Raw genomic sequence first — 18,106 nt, 5'->3', positions numbered from 1 at the left:
GAAGAATAACCTCTCCCAGTTAACCTAAGGAGATTAAACCAAAGCCTAACAGCGCTTCTTTTCCCATTTCTTAGTGCAGCCCCTTCATACATCACCTTTTCCACCAGCATACACCGGTCCATATCCCGCTTCCAGGTTTCCGGATTCGGAAAGATTCCGGCTCCCTGGGCTTTCACAATATTTATTTTGGCTACCACTAATACCAGCATGATCCATACCTTCTGAAGTCTAGTCTCCTCTGTCTCCCCCAAACATTAAGCACATTCCTCTCCCATAAACTACCAGAGGCTATGAAATAATAAGCTTTCTGGCCCACATCTCCGCAGTCATAGTTTGCCCTGCCCATTCTCAGCAGGACCGTTCGTGAGCAGTATGATCGATGTAGCATACATAGCTGTACCAATTGAAACCCTGACTTTACCACAACCTCTCTAGAGGCGTCTAGGGTCTCCTCACACTCCCCATCCTTAAAGTCACCCACATTCATTTTCCACTGTTGCTCAAGAGCATTGGGGTGTGGTTTAGGATTTTTTCATGTCAGGTTTGTGACTCTTTTATGCATTGGTTTGTGTAGTATTCTATCTTCCAGGGGGAAGGCTTACTCCAGCTCCCTGCCTTTCTCTAATACTGATGTCAGGGCATGTCTCACCTGCAGATATAGTAGGTCTTGGAGGCTGCTAATTGTTAGTCTCTCGTTAATTCCACTAGGTGAATGACATCTCCCTTAGCCCATACATACCCCTCTGTGGATATGGCAATTAGGCTCCACCTATCCAAGCCCTCCAATCTCCCTATTACTGCCAACATCTACACATCCCAGAGTGGGGTGGCCTGTGTTATTCTTCTCCCCCACCCTAAGTATGATGTTACTACTTTCCAAATTTTAATCATTGTTCTGGTGAGGTGGGTAGCCTGCCTAGCGTCCACCCTCCATAGAGCGCCACCGGGTATACCCTGGCACCCATCGCATGTGTGTCCATTTGTAACGCTGGTTCAGTCTGTGTCATAAATGGCCAGTCATTAATCATAATCAATTGCGACGCCCAGTAGTATTTTTGGATACCTGAAAGGGCAATTCCCCCATCATACGAGCCCTTCATCAGTTTGGGCAAGGCGATCGGTGCTGGGCCACCGTCCATAGTAGAAGACGAACTTCTGCCTCTAGTGCCTTACCCTTTAGGAACCTCATGGGGCGTATTTTGTAACACATGTAAGAAACACAGCAAGGACATCATTTTAAATAAAGCCGGACTGCCCAGAAGGGAGAGCAGCAGGGCACACCAGTGATGCACATCGGCTTTGAGTCGGTCCACCAGCGGGGTCAGAACCCGCTGGTAAAAGAGTTCTGCTTCTGGGGTTATGTAAATACCTAAGTAGTGAATGGTGGAAGGAATATTTCAGATTTCATTCTCAAAGAATGGCGTTAGGGTTTCATATAGCTGGTTAGATACAGTGGGCTACTTGTTCAGTACCTCTGGGTCAAATATGTCTCAGTAGATTTTAAATAGTTTTTAGTTTGGTTGTAGCTTTGTTGATTCAGTTTGCATAGCATGACTTCTTTGCTTTCTGGTCGTAATTTCTCATGTGCGCTTTACAGTTTTATTTGTCAGTGGCGTCCATCATTTTCCTTCCTTGTCATTCCAGTATGCAACTTTTTCTTTTTATGTTCGAGAGATTATTGTCAAACCACTTGTTGAGAGATTAGTGTGTCAAATCAGTGTTGGAGGATTTGTCATCCAGTTTGGGTTTTATGAGTTAAATAGGAAACATGATGATCCTGAGGTGAAGGGTATTGAAGAGGGTGACTGGGCTGGTATTTTATCTGATGATGGCGGGGGGGCGAGTTTCACTGAGGGACCTAGAAATCAGGATAGCGGACCTTTCTCAAGATTTTACAAGGTGAATGCATGGATCTCCTTGATTACTGGCCTTTTGATTTGTGCAACCCATTCCTGTCATGAATATACCCAAGACACTGTATGACCATGAGATTGGCATACCTATTGGTTTTTGGATGGACAGTCCGTGTGTAAAGACTAGGTCAAAAATGTGTTCTGCTCTGTGGTTTGGACCTGATACCAGTTCAGTGACCCCTAGTCTAGCTTTTCCCCAACTTTTGTTACTTGGTTATCGTTCGGCTGTCTCCAAGTAATAGGATTTGTTTTAAATGTGGATTAAATGGATAGGGTTAGATCTAAGATTTCTTTAAGGAATGCAAAGGAAAACCCTTTTTTTCAGTATATCAGGGTTAAAGAAAAGGGAGAATTTGTACAGGTGGAAAGGTGTGCTGTTAAATGGTTGAGGGAGGAACAGTTGGGCTTTTTGATCACCTTTCAGACCAGTGAGTCATGGTAAATGATGGCCAATTAGTTAGATTTAAAGTAAGATCCTGCAGTTGGTTGGAACAATTGTGTTTATGGCAGTCAGGGCATCAAAAGTGAACCAAGTTTCTGTGATCTCTAGAATCAGAATTGCACTGTTCTCATTTTCAGTTATGTTTTTAAATTCTGTTGAGTGTTTGGCACACAGCGGGCATTTATGAGGCCAATTTGGAAAGGTATGCACCTGAAATTGAGGTACCTCAGTTGTTTGGTGTCAGATGACTTTAATACCGGTAGAGGAGTAGTTGTAGAAGGTAGGTTATGTGGTGAGATTGCTACTTCGTCTGACACACTGAGTGTTATGAGGGCTATTTGGGGTATTAAGGTATGTATGGCTAATGTGTCCAGTCTCTATATGTGTTGAGGAGATTGTGATTGGGTAAATGAACTGGTGTTGTTTGCTTAGTGTCATGCTCTATATTCTTATGACCTGAGACATAGAATTTGGTGGGTTCTCCTCTTAGTTTCACTTTCTGCGTTTTCAAGCGGTGGTAGTAAGAGTTAAATAAGAAGAGATTTCTCTGGTCTGCTTGAAACATGACTGTACTTGTGTCATACAGATTGATGGCAAAATTCCTTTCCTTGGAATTTAATGTCACACCTCTGGGATTCTTTGAGTTTCAGTGATTCTTAGTAGGTTGTTGAATGTCTGCTATATGTAATAGATGAGTGGTTGTATGTTTCTTCATTCTGGATGACAGGAATAATCGACCAGAAGTACATCTGTGTGAAAGACTTATGATATTTGCATCTGGCTTTGTTCGCGATGATATTGCTTGGGTAAGAAATCTCCCAGGAATTTGGACCTGACTTGGTTAAAACATTTGGTGTGTCTGTTTGCTGCATGTTGACTACATTCTGATGCTCCATGGAAACACAAATGCTCTGAGAAACTAATGCTGGGGGTAGGGTGGGGGTCACTGGCTTAAGAGATATAGCAGGCTTATTCGAGACTTCTCCTTCATCAACAGCTGACAATTTGTCATCTTAGATTGAAGCCTTGTGAAACATTCCTATGTGTTTGGAGAACTGGATAATTAATTTGAACACAGTTGGGTATGTATCTGGATACAGAGGAGTTGTTTTCACTTTATTTGGATCACTTTGGGAGCCTAGGAAAACTAATGATTAAATAAATCAGCTTTAAAATGAATATTTACTATATTTATTGTTTTGCTTTCTGGTCTCTGTGATCAGCGACCCCGCTCTCTTCCTGTATGATGTCTGTGGATTTTCTCTCTCCATGGTTTCACCATTGTGGTCCTCCGCTATCCTGAGTGGTTTCTGTTTTCACTGTAGGCCCTCTTCACTGCGGTGGCCTGGCCTCCATCCCTCTATCCAGTACCAGGCTTCATCCGGAGACGAGAAGTGCCACATCTTTCCCGCTGCCACAACTCGTAATTTCGCTGGACACATCATCATGCCTTTGAGATTCTTTTGTCATAACACTTTTTACCTGCATCAAAGCTGCGTCTGAGCTGCTGCACACGGAGTGTAAAATCCAGGAAGATGTTGGCATTTTCATATTTTATAGATGGGCTTTGTCAGGCAGGTTGCAGCATTGAAGGTTGAAGATGGCGCAATAATAACCCTGGGTGGGGCTTCCAGTCGGGCAGTGTGATTGGGGGCCTAAGAAGAACTTAAGGTTTCAGCGTATTCATAATCAGGCCCTCCAGAAACAGGTCTACATTAGGGTCTTCTGCCCTCTTAGGGATTCCAACAACTCTGATATTATTCCTTCTGAAGCAGACTTCACAGTCTTTGAGCTTAGCCCCTATTAAATCGGCGTCTGTCAGGAGGTGATTAATTTGAGCTCTGAAAGTCTTTGTTTCAGTTTGTAGTGTGGCCAGCAAGGCCTTGTTTTCTGTGACCCTGTCACCCATCTTCCAAATATCTGCTGGCAAAAGTGTGACCTCTAGTGAACCTCTCACTCCGTGAATTGCCTCCATTATGTTTTTTAGGGTGAGCTCCAAGCCTCCCTGTGAGCTCTGGACTTGTATGATGGACCTCCAGGCAAGCGACTGTTTTCGCCGACATCTTTTACATTTATTTATTTTAAACACAATGTTTTCATTTGGTCTGTTGTGCCCCCTTCTTGACCTATCTGCCAGTCATTTCGGTAGTGGAGCCTGTTCCCCACCGTCTTGCTTTTCAGCACCAAGGAGCGTGGAAGCGGTGCTCACTGTCACCTGCCAGGGGCCTCCGCAGCTAGTACACTGCGCCCCCGCCGCTTCCCAGTTTTTCCTGTGACTTCCTGCTCTCTCCTGGGTCATTAAAAGCACAGGATTTTCAGACCTCGCACTCATGGTGCTCTTCACTCAGCATTGGTGCTTCTTGTTTGCTGAGTAGATATCTGCTCCCTCAGATTTTGGAGCTGGTCACCCCGGCAGGGTTTGCAGCTCCCTCACTCGTACTAGTCGCCCTGCACTGCGCCGCCCATGCTGGTTGGGGTGCCCAGTGCCAGGTGTCGCCTGTACCTCTGTGGTGCCCTGCATGCTCAGGCTATCTGGAGGTTGCCGATGGGGAGTGCTGTGCTTCAGCAACCACCCCGCTTCCTCCTGATGCTCCAGCTTTCTCTACTCAGCCTATGGACGCACACACTAGAGTAAGCTGTGACCCACTGCCGCTTCCTGCAGTTGTATCACTGTCAGGCACCAGTGCAGAGCAGATAGGTGGACGGAATACAGGGGATATTGGAGATAAGTTACCAGAGCCGCTTAGGTGAGCGGACATTTTCCTTGCCAGTTGACCATCCCCCTCACTCCCCCATATTTATTCTTTTACTTTAACCCCTTTTGCTGTGTGCAGGGAGGCTTGGTTTTCAAGATTTTTCAGGATAGTCATGGTCTTTCCGCGTCTCTTTGGGCCACTTTCAATAGATTTGGCACATGTTTACAGATAGGTCAAATTAATAAAGAGGGAGGCAAGTTTTCATGTATTCCTATTCAGAATTAGTTACAGCTCATATTCAAGGGTAATTTAATTATGCACAAAGAGATTTTTTTTAAGGTTTAATAATTCCCTTTGTTCCACAATGACTGTACTTTGATGTTAGAGAGTGCTACTGTTTATGACATATTGGCCCAGATTCTGAACCCTGTCATGCTATGCAGCGCAGCCTCCGAAGAGGCTACACTGTGTTGTGAGACAGGGAGAGAGCAGGAGAGCGCTATTTTCACAGAGAAATGGCACTCTCCTCTAGCTAGCGCCGGTGAAGAATTCAGCTGCCATGCACACACCAGAGCACCAAGGCGCTAGGGTGCGTGCCTGAGTCTAGAATAGGATTTGTACTGGAAGGGTACCCTTCCTGTACAAAATACTATACCTAGACATTCCAAAACCATTTCCTACTTTGCATGTGTGCTGCACAGTGCTGCACACATGCAAAGTCGGAAAGGCTCTGAGAAATGTAAACATTTTTTTCAGCTGAGTTAATTTTTGGCGCTAAACCCATTCCACTAGTTAATGAATCAGGTTTAGCGTCAAAAGGCATGGGTGGTTGTATGGGGCTGCCCATGTACCACCCATGTAACACTCACTTAATGCAAAGTATTGCAAAGCAGTGTTTCGCGCTGCTTTGCATTACTTTTCTGCACAAACCAATGCACATATTTATTTGCGTTGGATCGTGAATCCCAAAACAGGATTAGAGTCGGGTTAACGTAAAAAAAGTAACGCTAACCCAATTCTAAACCTTCCAGAATTTGGGACTTTGTGCCCCAGATTCTGTGCTGGCTTATGTTGTTATTTCTGCATTTGTAGTTTATTTAGACTGGGCACCCTGTTTGTATGGGGATTAGCATACGGCCACAGAGTAAGGGAAGATCTAGAGTGGCTGTAGAAGTCAGCAGTCTAGTTGTGATCCTACCTTCCTATTTCAAAGATGGTGGCTCTCTGTGTTTTGCAGTTGTGTAGAACCAAGGCCAGTGCATTTAGGCTGCTACAACCTCCTCTGACACGTTGCCGTTGAGTGTCTTTAATCACCTGTGGCATAGCCGGGCCCAGAGGCCTCCCTGCAGTTGGGTGTCCTATGTCCAATCAACCTAACATCTTTAGGGCAGGATGGTGGCTGCCAGTCTTGGGGACCACACCGTGCCATGCCTACGAAACAGTCTCCAGCCTCATCAGAGGTACTCCGCAGTGGTGTGCCACTTTAGTTTCTTTTCTTGCTGGGCAAGAGGTTCGAGGCTGGACTACACCGGCTCTCTGGGTCAGAACATAGCTGCCAGGGTCATGACAGTGTGTCACCTACAACAGTGCCCGTTGCGGGTAGGATGTATGGCACAATCATGCTCTACCTTGTCATCCATGACTCTAGATCACCATGGATGTCCGTGAAGGGTGAATGGTCGTGCTGGGCAGGTGTGGATGCACTCACTGAACTAGCATCTGGAGGACCTCTGTGGTGTTGCTGCTGTCCCCGCCACCATCTTGTGTAACATTTACAATTAGCACCCTAACCCATTTCTAAGCTTTATTTAATGGGCACTGCCCAGTCCCCAGTTTAAATTATGGATGCTTCTATGCACCCTACAGCTGAAGACCTTTGCATTCTTGGTCCATGGCACATACACATGGACAGCTATGGTGTATTCCAGCTTCCCTTCTCATGGGGATGCTTGGCAAGTCCAGAGAAAAAAATCTTCTTCCCTTAGAGATAGTCTTTTTTTTCTATGAGTAGGAGCTGAAGCAGGATCTCCCTGAATATGCTAGCAGCAGACTCCTCTTCGCTCTGTTGTGGTAACATTACTGTTGCCAGTGCTAATGTGGTCCTCCTTCCGTCTGTGCCGGTAGTAGGTTCCTTGTTGTATTGTCCCTGATGATGACAAGTGGCTTCCATGACTCATTTGCAAGATTGGGTACTGAAGGGTTCCTTGAGCCCCTTCAACGTGGGCTAAAGGAGTCCAGGGGTTCTCGTCCATTTCGCATGCCATAGTCTTTACTGAAGGAGTCCCACTCACCCACTATTACATTTGTAAACACTACCTGGACATAGGTACACCCATATGTATGCACAGGGTTTCCCCCTGTGGTCTCATTTAATCCTACATCTTAATGCTATTCTCCTGCCATAGTCCCCTTACCTGAGAAGTTCCAGTTGCCGCAGAAGGCTCTGTTTTTCTTTCTGCATGTTCTTTGAGACTTTGAACACAACCCTGTAGGGACACAGAACATATTATATGATCTAAAAGAAGCCTTCCATGTACATCATCAACATGATTGCCGGCCTCTGAGTTCAGCACAGATACCGTTTGCACAAACACGCCTTGAGTTACCAGAGTTGAAAAATGTCTTTTTCTGAATGGTAAACAAAAAAAATGCTTTTGGTAGGAACTCACTAACCAATAAAAGCCCAGATCTCTGTATGAAAGCAGACACCTGTATTTTCATTGGTCTGTATCTGGTCCATAACGAATGGCATTTAAAACCTGACCAAGCATCAAAATGGAGCATGTTTCACGTTGGAAGAGCATTTCAAGCTAAAGAATGTCAAAAGCTGCCTTCCTCCTTACAGTCAATCAATATATGCATACCACACTTCATAGCAGAACATTGTACCAACACTAGGACGAGCCAGTGATGAGCAGGCAAGCATAACTTGTTGCTTGAAGTTGTGTGGAATGATGTTGAGGTGCTGTTGCTCTAGACCCTCCCAGCCCTCCCTAGCTCTACCTGTCCTTCAGGTCCTGTTCAAGGTCGGCCTGCTTCTGGAGGGTCTGCAGCTGGCCACGTGCCGCCTCGAGACTGCACCTGCTCTGCTCCAGCTGCTCGAGGAGGTCTTGATTCAGCTGACGTAGTTGTTCATTCCTGACACGGGTCTCCACCTGCTCCGAGTTCAGTTCCTGCAGCCTTCGTTCCAGCTGTCAATGAGAAGACACACATGCCAGAGCAGAAGGCATTAGCTGCAGAAGTTCACATAGAGCACCGGAGCCAACGGCGGACACACAGCTTAGCTTTGATTAGAAAGGGGGACTAGATTCCAGTGGTGTGAGAGACAGAGATGTCACACAAACCCAGGGGCTGCCATAATCCGCACACCCTGACTGTCTGGGCCTTGGACAGCCTACACGTCAGGCTGGGTCAGTGCACCAGTGACCGAGGCCACTGAATCTAGCTATAATTCTTTGGGAGTTGCACATCCCGTTTCCTGAAACACAAGGATGAGGCACTTGATACATGATTACAGTTTGGAACAGTAAGTACACGATGCAGCATACAAAACACTTCTTCAGCTGTCCCAGAGGAAGAAATTGTGCTGCTTCTTAGACAGTGGGGGCTGTTGACATTTGAAAGTGGTGTGTCGTAAAATAATAGTCGTACTGCACTGTGGCGAGCGAGCGTAGCGAGCGAGCCTGAAGAACCTACAGGGGATTCTCCCCCCGAGAAAATTTTGAAAAAAGAGTGGACAAATGGTGCATTTTAAAGCAAATTTGAGAAATTAAAATAATAATAATACATTTAAATGACCTAACACATGAAGTCAAGTTGGAATAAAATAATTAGATGTAGCAATGAGACGTAGGACTTAAAACATGTCAAATAAATTACAGCATGGGTTTTAGTGAAATGTAAGGTGTAATATAATGACAGTAACTAGACATATTTTCCATTTATGATTAATATAAAACACACACACAAAACTGGTCACTTAAATGCACAAATCAGAAAAATCATAGTGAACCAAATAAACATAGTGCAAAATGTATACACACAAAACAGCAATGCATCAGAAAATGCTAATTTCACAACCCCTACACGTACTTTCCAGTCTGGAGGGGGTGAGGGTCTATTGTTAACATAAACACCACAACACCTCCTCACCTGCATCTTACCATCAAACCAGTCAATCACACACTGGTCACACCATACGTTAGCCAGCTACAAAAACTTTTACACAGTATCAGCTGCAGTTTTTTTGCACTGCCACCCACCCAGACAAATACCAACTTTATAATACACATTCAGAGGAACACTCTCTTTAGTATGCCTGGGGAAAATGTGTTAGGGAAATACTGCTTCCTTCCAGACTCAAGCCTGAGTGGGTTAAGGATTTCCCATGGCCCTTCTGAGGCCCCCTGTAGTGTCATCCTTGGTGTCATGGTCAACTTAAGAAAGTTTCTTTAGTTTGGATGTATGCTGTAAATTACAGCACGCATGCAAAGTTATTAACCTTTTGAGAAAAGAAACCTTTTCTCACAGGTTACTACATGTGGCTTTCGAATGCAAATCCCCGTTTAACCCATTTTAGTAGATATCGATTGGGTAGCTGCATAGGAACTCCTGTGTTCCACCCTTGGTATGCCCACTTGACACAACGTAGCACAAAGCGGTATTTAGCTTACTTTAGGACTGGAAAGTAAATATAAATATAACCCTTTGCTGCAGCTGTAACGCAAATCAGAAGCAAAGTATTTGTAAATCTGTGCCATAGTGTTATGTGTAGTAGAATCATATCCATGGTTTCCCATGTACGTGTACACTTCATGTGATGTGCATAGTACTAAAGGAGCGTCTCAGCGTACGTCTACACTCAAGCAGAAATGTGTGTGTATCCTTTGTTTATACTTCCATTAACTGCATTTTAAGTATATGAACTCCGTTTGGGTATCTGTGCCTGTATCAGGAACACAGCTTATAGACTTCTGCTTATATGACACCGAGATCCTGTGTTGCTTATAAAACTTAAGATTTACTATATGCCCCAGAGCACACTATCCTGCACAAAGAAAACTCACAGGAAATGCATGCGAAATTACACACACGATTCGAAAATACGCACACATCCGTTATAGCACATGAAGCATCATTACAGGCCTTCTTACACACTGGTCGCTATTTGTAGATTTTTTTTGTGTGTGAATGCTTTCCTTACACATGAAGCACGTGTCATTAATTTATATTATTTTAACTTGCATATTGTGTTGATAATTAGAATTTGGATCTCTGTAATGCTTCGAGTGTGAATCGGAGGTGTGCAACTATATGTGTCCAGATAAGGGCCTTTTTCCTTGTAGTGTAATTTTTTCCTCACAGGAAATATGCACCCAAAGAGCAGACCCTGCTGATCTCAAGTCACACGGGTGTGCATCCGCTGCCAAGCTATTCCTCACACTCCCTTTACATGCCTCTTCTTGCATAAGTTCATGCTAAGTCTCTACTACACGCTGCAAACCCAACAGCAAAACCCAACACTGATGTCTCTGCAGTCAACACCTTTCCCTTATCCATGCGCTAGAAAATGGGAAACTCCCCACTCCACAAGTCTGCTGCTTCAACAAGATGTTGAATAGTGCTATAGAAATGCTGTAGCAGAATAGAAAGCAACACTTGTTGTCATGGGTAAATAACAGTTTAACACATGATGGTTGGTCTACTCTAACTGTTGGAGGATTGGCATGCCATAAGCAATAACGTGCTTTATCCAATGTCACACATGATGTTTGTAAACTGCTGTAGATAAACAGTGTCACTCACAGTTTTTGGACCTGCCAGGATTCAACGCACTGAGCCATTGCGGGTTCCTGAAACAGCCGGTACGACAGAACAATTGGCCCAGTCATACGGGCATCAAAATGGCGACCTCGGCAGCACTAGCCCTCGCTCCAACCCAAAGGGACTCTCCAGTCAAGCTCTAACGACCACTCTTGCCCCCAGTGCATGTCCACACACAAAGAAAACATGCTCCTTAAACAGTAACTGCTGTACACGATAGCGCTGAAGCCAGGCGCAATCCAAAACACCCAGAAGGCAGGGGCATTCAGGCCAAAAGCGCCGCCAGGAGGCGATATAAACCACCCTACAGGGCCCAGACGCACCCCAGTCAACCATCGACGCCGCCTCCTGGCTCAAAAGCACAACGCGGAACCAAGGGGCTACCTGCGGACAGTGGACAGCGGGATGAAACTGGATCGGCAAAAGATACATACACTTTGATCTTTGCAGGCCGACTGACATTGCACTGTCCAGCCTTTCCTTGCTGAAAGACTATTTGCCGTTGCACTTCCCCCAACCCTCTACTGACCCGCACAGACCGTGAACACCACTGCGGGTACTGAACCCTTGGAAGAGAAAATGAACAGTACGATGTGCCCTCACACCAGTCAGTTTTAGAAAGCGGGCACCAGTCGCGGCCGACAAGAAGGGGGGCGGGAAGCGGGACGGAGTATAAAATAAAAAAAGGTACCTTCCTCCACGCGCCGCCGCCTCTGCTCCTGCCCGGTCTGCTTTTTACCTAGGTAGCCTCCCTCCCCTCCCCTAAGCCAATCACAACGCTGCAATGGCAGCGTTGTGATTGGTAGGGTGCAGCGGAGTGCGCCCCAGCTGGGTGTCTGTATGGAGGCCATTTTCTCTATGTAGGCCATGCAGCCTACATAGAGGAAAAGGGAGAGTGCACATGACTGGGTTGGTCGGCCCTGGGGCTGACCAAACAGTCAGTACCCACAACAGTGGGCAAGCCACTCCCCCCTGCCCTCGAGCAGGACCGCCGCCCCAAACCAGGCACTTCTGCTTCCTCGCAGTGCGAGAAGCAGAAACATAAAACGGTAGTTTTACCATTTTATGTTTCTGCTTCCCGCACTGCGAGAAAGCAGTGGGGCGACGCCTTTATGGAGGAACCGCCACTGTTCTTAGAAAAAGTTAGTGCACTCTTATCTTCCAGATATCATTCTTAATAGCAGGTGGATGAAAGATTCTAAAGAACTGATAAAAGAATAACCTGTCCTTCAGTGCGAAGAGTATGATCGTAGCTGGAAGGGTGCTAGCGAGCTTACAGCACACCCGGGGCGGCAGAAAAGGGTTCTCGTACCTCATTCTTAACTACTGTGGAAGGAGAGATTAGCACCCTTCCAGCACAGAAATACTTACAAACTATGCAGCGCGCATAGAAAGAGGGAAAAAACGAGGCGAAAAAAAGTAAAACAGTATTTTACGCAGTGTGACATTCATTACGTGGCCTTGAAAATATGGGCAAGCCCATTGCACCGCTGGTGCGTTAAAAAAAAGTGACGCACTTGCTGCGCAATGGGCTTGTAAATGAGGCCCTTTGAGAGGCCAACGCAGGGGTTGTTGGAATGTGAAAACACCTTCCACTAGATTAAACACAAGGCACAGTTGGAATGCGATGAATGAACATTTCAGGGGCCCTGCACATTATCCGAAATTGTACGCCCCCACCTTGCACTTTACTTATCAGGACTGTGGCAGGAACACGGCTGTGCTGGAGGGCTGGCACTCTGCCTGGATACCTTTCTGAGCCTGCTGCCAATGGAGAGCAACTCCACACAATACCCAAGGCCCTCCTACCGTAAACATCCTACGAGCAGCAGGTGGCCTGGGTACTTCCCTACCTGATTTTTAATTTGTATTTAGCACTGTGCTGCTACTCGCTTCTCTAATATCTGCTTAAAGTGGAATTTGGCTCTCCAGTCCCCCATGTCAGCAGAGGATGTGCACCTCACGTTTGACCACCCATAGGTACAATATGAAAAGGTAGCTTGGTGGGTCAATGCAACTGTTGCAGCGATCTCTGTGCTACCCAGTAGCAGCAATCTCTGTGTTACCTACAATTCACAAATCCATGCGCTGAATATAAAAACGCACATCCTCCCCGCCCCCTTCTAAGACCCTTAAATTGAAGCCAACGAAGTTGGGAAGTGTCACTTGTTACAGCAGCATTAAGCCTCTAAGCCACAGCAGTAAGCAACATCCAAAGAAAAAGTGCCTACATACACTACATGCATTCACCCAACATGGCCCAAACCTACCACAAATCAGCTAAAACCCTGCGTACTAAGACAGCTTGTGTCAAAAAAGAGCTGGTACAAACACAGGAGACGTCCCAGCCCGCTCCTGAAAAAAAGCACTGCTTGATGACACCTACGAAGCTTTACTACCCTTCTTCAGCTACCGTGATCAAAAACCTACACTTTTGACAGGGCAGCCAATCCTGCAAACAAACGTCACAGACTGGAAGTGAATTGACCGGGTCAGGTGTGGTTGTCGAAGAAACAAATTATTCTGAAACCATGTAGGGGAGGAGACACCCTATTACAAAGGTTGATTACACATAATTAGGGCCACTAGAATTATGCGGCAAGAAAAGCTAAGTTATGCGGCATAATGCTGCACATTTTTTATAGTATTACTTACTTACTTTGTAATTTACCACATTAATACCAATTTAACAACCAAATGCAGAAATAAACAACTGAAAGATGACCTGTTAACGTTTACGAAAAGCCTTCCACTGCGCATGAACACGCTGCTTGATTTTTTGTAACTTTTAATCCGTACGAGCTAGAAAAACAAAAAAAACATGTTTTCCTAAAATATGCAGATAGTGCAGCAGATGATGGACTATGTGGCAAATGCATAATTATGTGAAAAAGGTTGTAGCCGCACAATTGCATAATTCCAGTGGCCCTGCACATAACGAAAGACGTGTGTGCTGGCGAGGAAATGCCATTTTACTTTGCCCTGCCTAAGGCCTCTGAAAAGCAAACTCATATCTGAAGCTGTCAACTGTGGTTTTGCACGTTTTGCATCGTCAACATGGCGCCGGGTAGGATCAATGCTCCAATTAAGATAACGTCATTGTTTTGATAAGAGTTATTTGCCTAAGGCCCAGTGCTCTTTAAAATCTGAGACGGCCTGCTCAGACTTGTTATTCTTGGAATAAGCTGTAAATTGAGCATGAACTAATATTAGAAGATTTGTTCTCGGTTACACACTAGGTGTGGGCATCATTTTGTCACAAATGACAGCACTGGAACTTGTGCCCGGAGAACAAGAGTCTGGGGCATATTTACAAGGTATTATCAGCTCAGGAAAGTCACTTTTTATGACGTTCCTGAGTCGAAAAACCGTTTGTCTTATTTACAAGGTGACGCCACCTTGTAAATAAGGCCTCCTTTCACACAGCACTTAGAGTGAAAGGGGCAGGCAATAGGTGTTGCATGGGTGTTCCGCTGCAACACCCATTGCTTTTTGACGCTGCTGCTTATATACAAGGGTGGCATAAATAGGAGGCAGCGTCAAAAATAAGACCAGGGAAAAACTGGTCTTAACGTGGCGAAACGAGAAGAAATGTTTCATTTCTCCTCGTTTTTGCTGTTTCTATGTGTGCTGCGTTCTGCAGCACACATAGAAACAGCAAATCGCCACTAGTGATGGTTCATGTGCAGGAAGGTGTCCCTTCCTGCACATCAACAATCTTTGAAAAAGTGATGAGTTGCAACTTCTGTGTGCTGCATAAAGCAGTACACATAGAATTACAAATCGGCATTGCTGATTGTTTATGTGCAGGAAGGGATACCTTCCTGCACATAAACAATCAGTCCTCGCAACGCAGTCACCCTAGGACGATGGTACAAGGGTGCCTGCCTTGGCACTAGGCAGCTAAATTTAGGACCAGCGCAAGGGGAAACGCAGGGGTGCACCGCATTCTTGTAAATACGGCACATGCCTGCGTTTGGAAACTGTCAGAGCGCGGCATTAGCTATCTTGGCTTAACGAAGGGCTCCGACAATTTCCTTGTACATATGCCTCTCTGCTCTGTGACGTGGGTGCAGTGGGTTTCATGTTTTCATTCTCCGACCTGTGCCACACGGTGAAGGCCCAATAGTCATCGCTTGACTTCCTGAAATAAACAGCGTCACAGTGTAGCCTATGAAAACGGAGATTTTTAGATTTTCAAAGTCTTGCACTGTAATATTCAGGCTCTCTTTAATATATTATCCCAGCCTTGATGGTTTAATAGTCAGACAGCACCCAGTGCCAGCAATGGCAACTCTCAGGCCACTGATTTGCTCAACCAATCCTGTAACAAAGGGTGGATATTTTCAGGCTGCTGTTTCAGGAATCACGCTCTGTTTCTTTGCTCTTTCTGCAGAACACATACCTAGAAGAAATATCTTCAAAGGGTAGTTTTTGTGCAGGAGAACGCAGGCACTCTTGCCCTTTAGTACAAGGCTGCCCGTGTTGGCACTAGGCAGCTATAGGTGCGCCAGCACATGGAGAGAGCAAAACCGTGCCATTTCTTTGAAGCTATGGCACACTTCTACTCTCTCCCATTCAGAAAATGCAGCGCACCAACTCCATTTACTGCGCTGCACTTCGTGATCTCTTCGAAAATATGCTCCTTAATTCAAAACTCCCTCAATTGGGGTTCAAGGTGTGGTAACAGAAACGGGGTGGAGTCACAAGGGGTAGAGTCACAAAAGCAGAGTCTGGCAGTCAATGTATATATTCATTTTAAAAAAATGTGCAGCAAAGAAATTGGCAACAAGGACAAATGTAACAGTAAATCTGATCTGGCTTACTTAAATGGTCACACACAGGCTGCATTTTGAAATATCTTAAGGGGTTAAAGAACCTGCAGCAGACATCTTTGTGTGCCCAGCAATTTTCAGGGAATAATAATAATGGCAAGATAGCTCTTGTGGTTAATGCCCTTGCTGGAGAGATCTGTGTTTTGTCTAGTCACAGTTTTAACTCATCATAAAGTGCACAGAGAGTTAATGTACCCTCTCCAAAGCTTGTGTATAATGCAGTTCACACATTTGTATTTTACGTGGATAGCTTAGTGGGTTAATCCTTTCACCACAGAGGTCATTGTGTTCCTTTCAGTTAATAAGTTACAATCCTTCAAATATAGCAAAGTGACATAAGGACCGGTATCAAGGAGCTGCATGCAAACTGCAAGATATAGGTTTAGAACCTTGTGTATTTTTGCTCAATCTTTCATTATTGCAAAGCTGATCAAAAAGTTCATTTGGGTAGTTATAAAGTCTTAATAGCAGAGATAGACTCAAACATGTGCGTTTCTCCAGACCAATCACTAATAAAATATAATGCCTACCAGAATGGACGATAGGTGACTCTTTCCTCCACCTTGTAGCCTTAATTGTTTAGTGTAACATTTCTTGTCAACTGATTTACAAACTTTTATGATTCATTGTCTCTGCATAATGTATGTTTGATGTAAAGTGCTCTAACACCCTATATTAGGATAAATACCGCTATCAAATACATTTAATGAAGTAATTTTGATTTAAATTATTATTTGAATAATTAGTCCGTCAATCATTTTTTTGGGCTAAGAATAGCCATAAAAGTACAAATCGAAAAGTACAAAACAATAAATACATGACATGATATAAGATATATGATCAAAATAAGTTAAAAACATTAAAATGTACAATCAGAACAAATTAATCTACTAGTTACTGTAGGAATGTATATTCAACAATTGTGCAGGCAATTAACCCCACCATATATTTTCCTGACATTCAAAGTGCATCTAATGAAACTGATCACCGCACAGCAAGTTTGTATTGACCCCAGTTGCTGGAAAAGATCATGTCAACTTTATGTTGTCTGAAATTGTCAGAAAGTAAAATTGGGGCTAAAAAGCGTATTTGATAAGAACTATACAAAGTAATAAAAAGTGTAAAATGAGAGGTGCTTTGTTCAAATACATTATCACAATGGCATTTGGGGATCTGAAAAACAAGAACCGTACATAGGAAATGTGAACAAAAAATGAAGGGTATTAAATTGAAGGCACATGAGATAAAAACTATATTGACAGTTTTTTATTAGAGTTAAGTAAAGCTTCGGCCCAAGAGTGATCTTCAAAGCAGAATATGAATCAACCAACTGCATCGTATGAGCCTTCACACCGAGCTTCTTGACATAATGGCTAAAAAACGGGTGTTTGACAAGATCTTGTGAATTTCCATCAACACTCTTGAGATTGGTAAAGAGCTCAGGAACCCCAATAGCAGTAAGGATAAGTTACTGATCTGTAATCCTAGTTCTCTTCCAGGGGTATCCTCATCAAAGTCATAAGCACTGAATATTCTCCCCCATGCGCGGGGACCCCAGAATATATAAAAAAAATATATGAAAACCTATATATACAGCTCAATATATACATATATTACTTTTTAACCAACCAATGCAGCCTCCCAGTAAAAACCAAGGCTCCGAGACCTTGTTTTTGCAACAAACACAAAAAAAAGAGGACAAAGAGACACTTGAACTCTCTTTAATGAACAGCAGAAAAGTTGTCCTGAGGAGGAGCCTAGCGCGCAACCAACATGGCCGCGTAGGTGCGAGGCTCCCGAGGACCTCCGCGACCTCCTGCATAAATCCTGACCATATCCTGTCCTAGACGAGGGGACTGTGTTCGTGAGACCGAGCTGAGGTGCCACCCGTTTTCCGTTTCCAAATCGGACCTCGGACACCGGCGGGAGCATCGATTGAGGTTTGCGGCCTTCTCCACGCCGGCCCCCCGGATTGGAGTTGTGGGGCGATCCGGAGACAAAGTGAACAACAGCGGCGGGCGAGGCTGGGCGATTCGCGTACCCCGCACTTTCACTTTCGCTTTCGCGCCCTCCTTGCTGCCAAGCGAGGTAGGGTCGCGAGGCGGCGTGCTGTGGTGTGGCTTCATCGGGGTGCCCTGCCGGCCCGCCAGCTGTGATCCGCCCTTCGGAGCTGTGGTCGCCCTCCCCCGGAGCCCGTGAACTGGTCTGTCAGCCCCTTTCAAGGAGGTTGGCATGATTTGGGGACTGGAGCCATGTCCACGAAACAAGATGGCGACCGGGCAAAGGTGAAATCGACCCGCCGTGGCGCAGCCCCTCAGTCTAACAGCATGGACCGCTACACCCTCCAGAAGGGATCTCCAGAGGCGCCGCGTAGGTCCCCTGTTGGCCCGACTGATG

General features: G+C 45.1%; 1 protein-coding gene and 1 long non-coding RNA gene across 4 annotated transcripts in view; one reads left to right on the top strand and one right to left on the bottom strand.

Moving 5' to 3' along the window:
• CRACR2B (calcium release activated channel regulator 2B) overlaps positions 1-18,106 on the bottom strand; it is a 351,421-nt gene that overhangs the window by 3,615 nt on the left and 329,700 nt on the right. For all 3 annotated transcript variants that reach the window (XM_085644880.1, XM_085644882.1, XM_085644881.1), the window contains 2 exons: positions 8,055-8,242; positions 7,466-7,537 (listed from right to left, as the gene is read on the bottom strand). In XM_085644880.1, coding sequence (XP_085501006.1) covers positions 7,466-7,537; positions 8,055-8,242 — 260 coding nt within the window. The remainder of the gene's footprint in view (positions 1-7,465; positions 7,538-8,054; positions 8,243-18,106) is intronic.
• The window catches only part of LOC146860885 (uncharacterized), a 260,095-nt gene that overhangs the window by 206,495 nt on the left and 35,494 nt on the right, over positions 1-18,106 (top strand). The gene's annotated exons all lie outside the window — the stretch shown is intronic.

The sequence above is a fragment of the Triturus cristatus genome, chromosome 3_1 (assembly GCF_964204655.1).
Source record: "Triturus cristatus chromosome 3_1, aTriCri1.1, whole genome shotgun sequence".
In the NCBI taxonomy this organism is placed as follows: domain Eukaryota; kingdom Metazoa; phylum Chordata; class Amphibia; order Caudata; family Salamandridae; genus Triturus; species Triturus cristatus.
The sequence above is the reverse complement of the archived record's forward strand: the minus strand, read 5'-3'. Positions and strand labels throughout refer to the sequence as shown.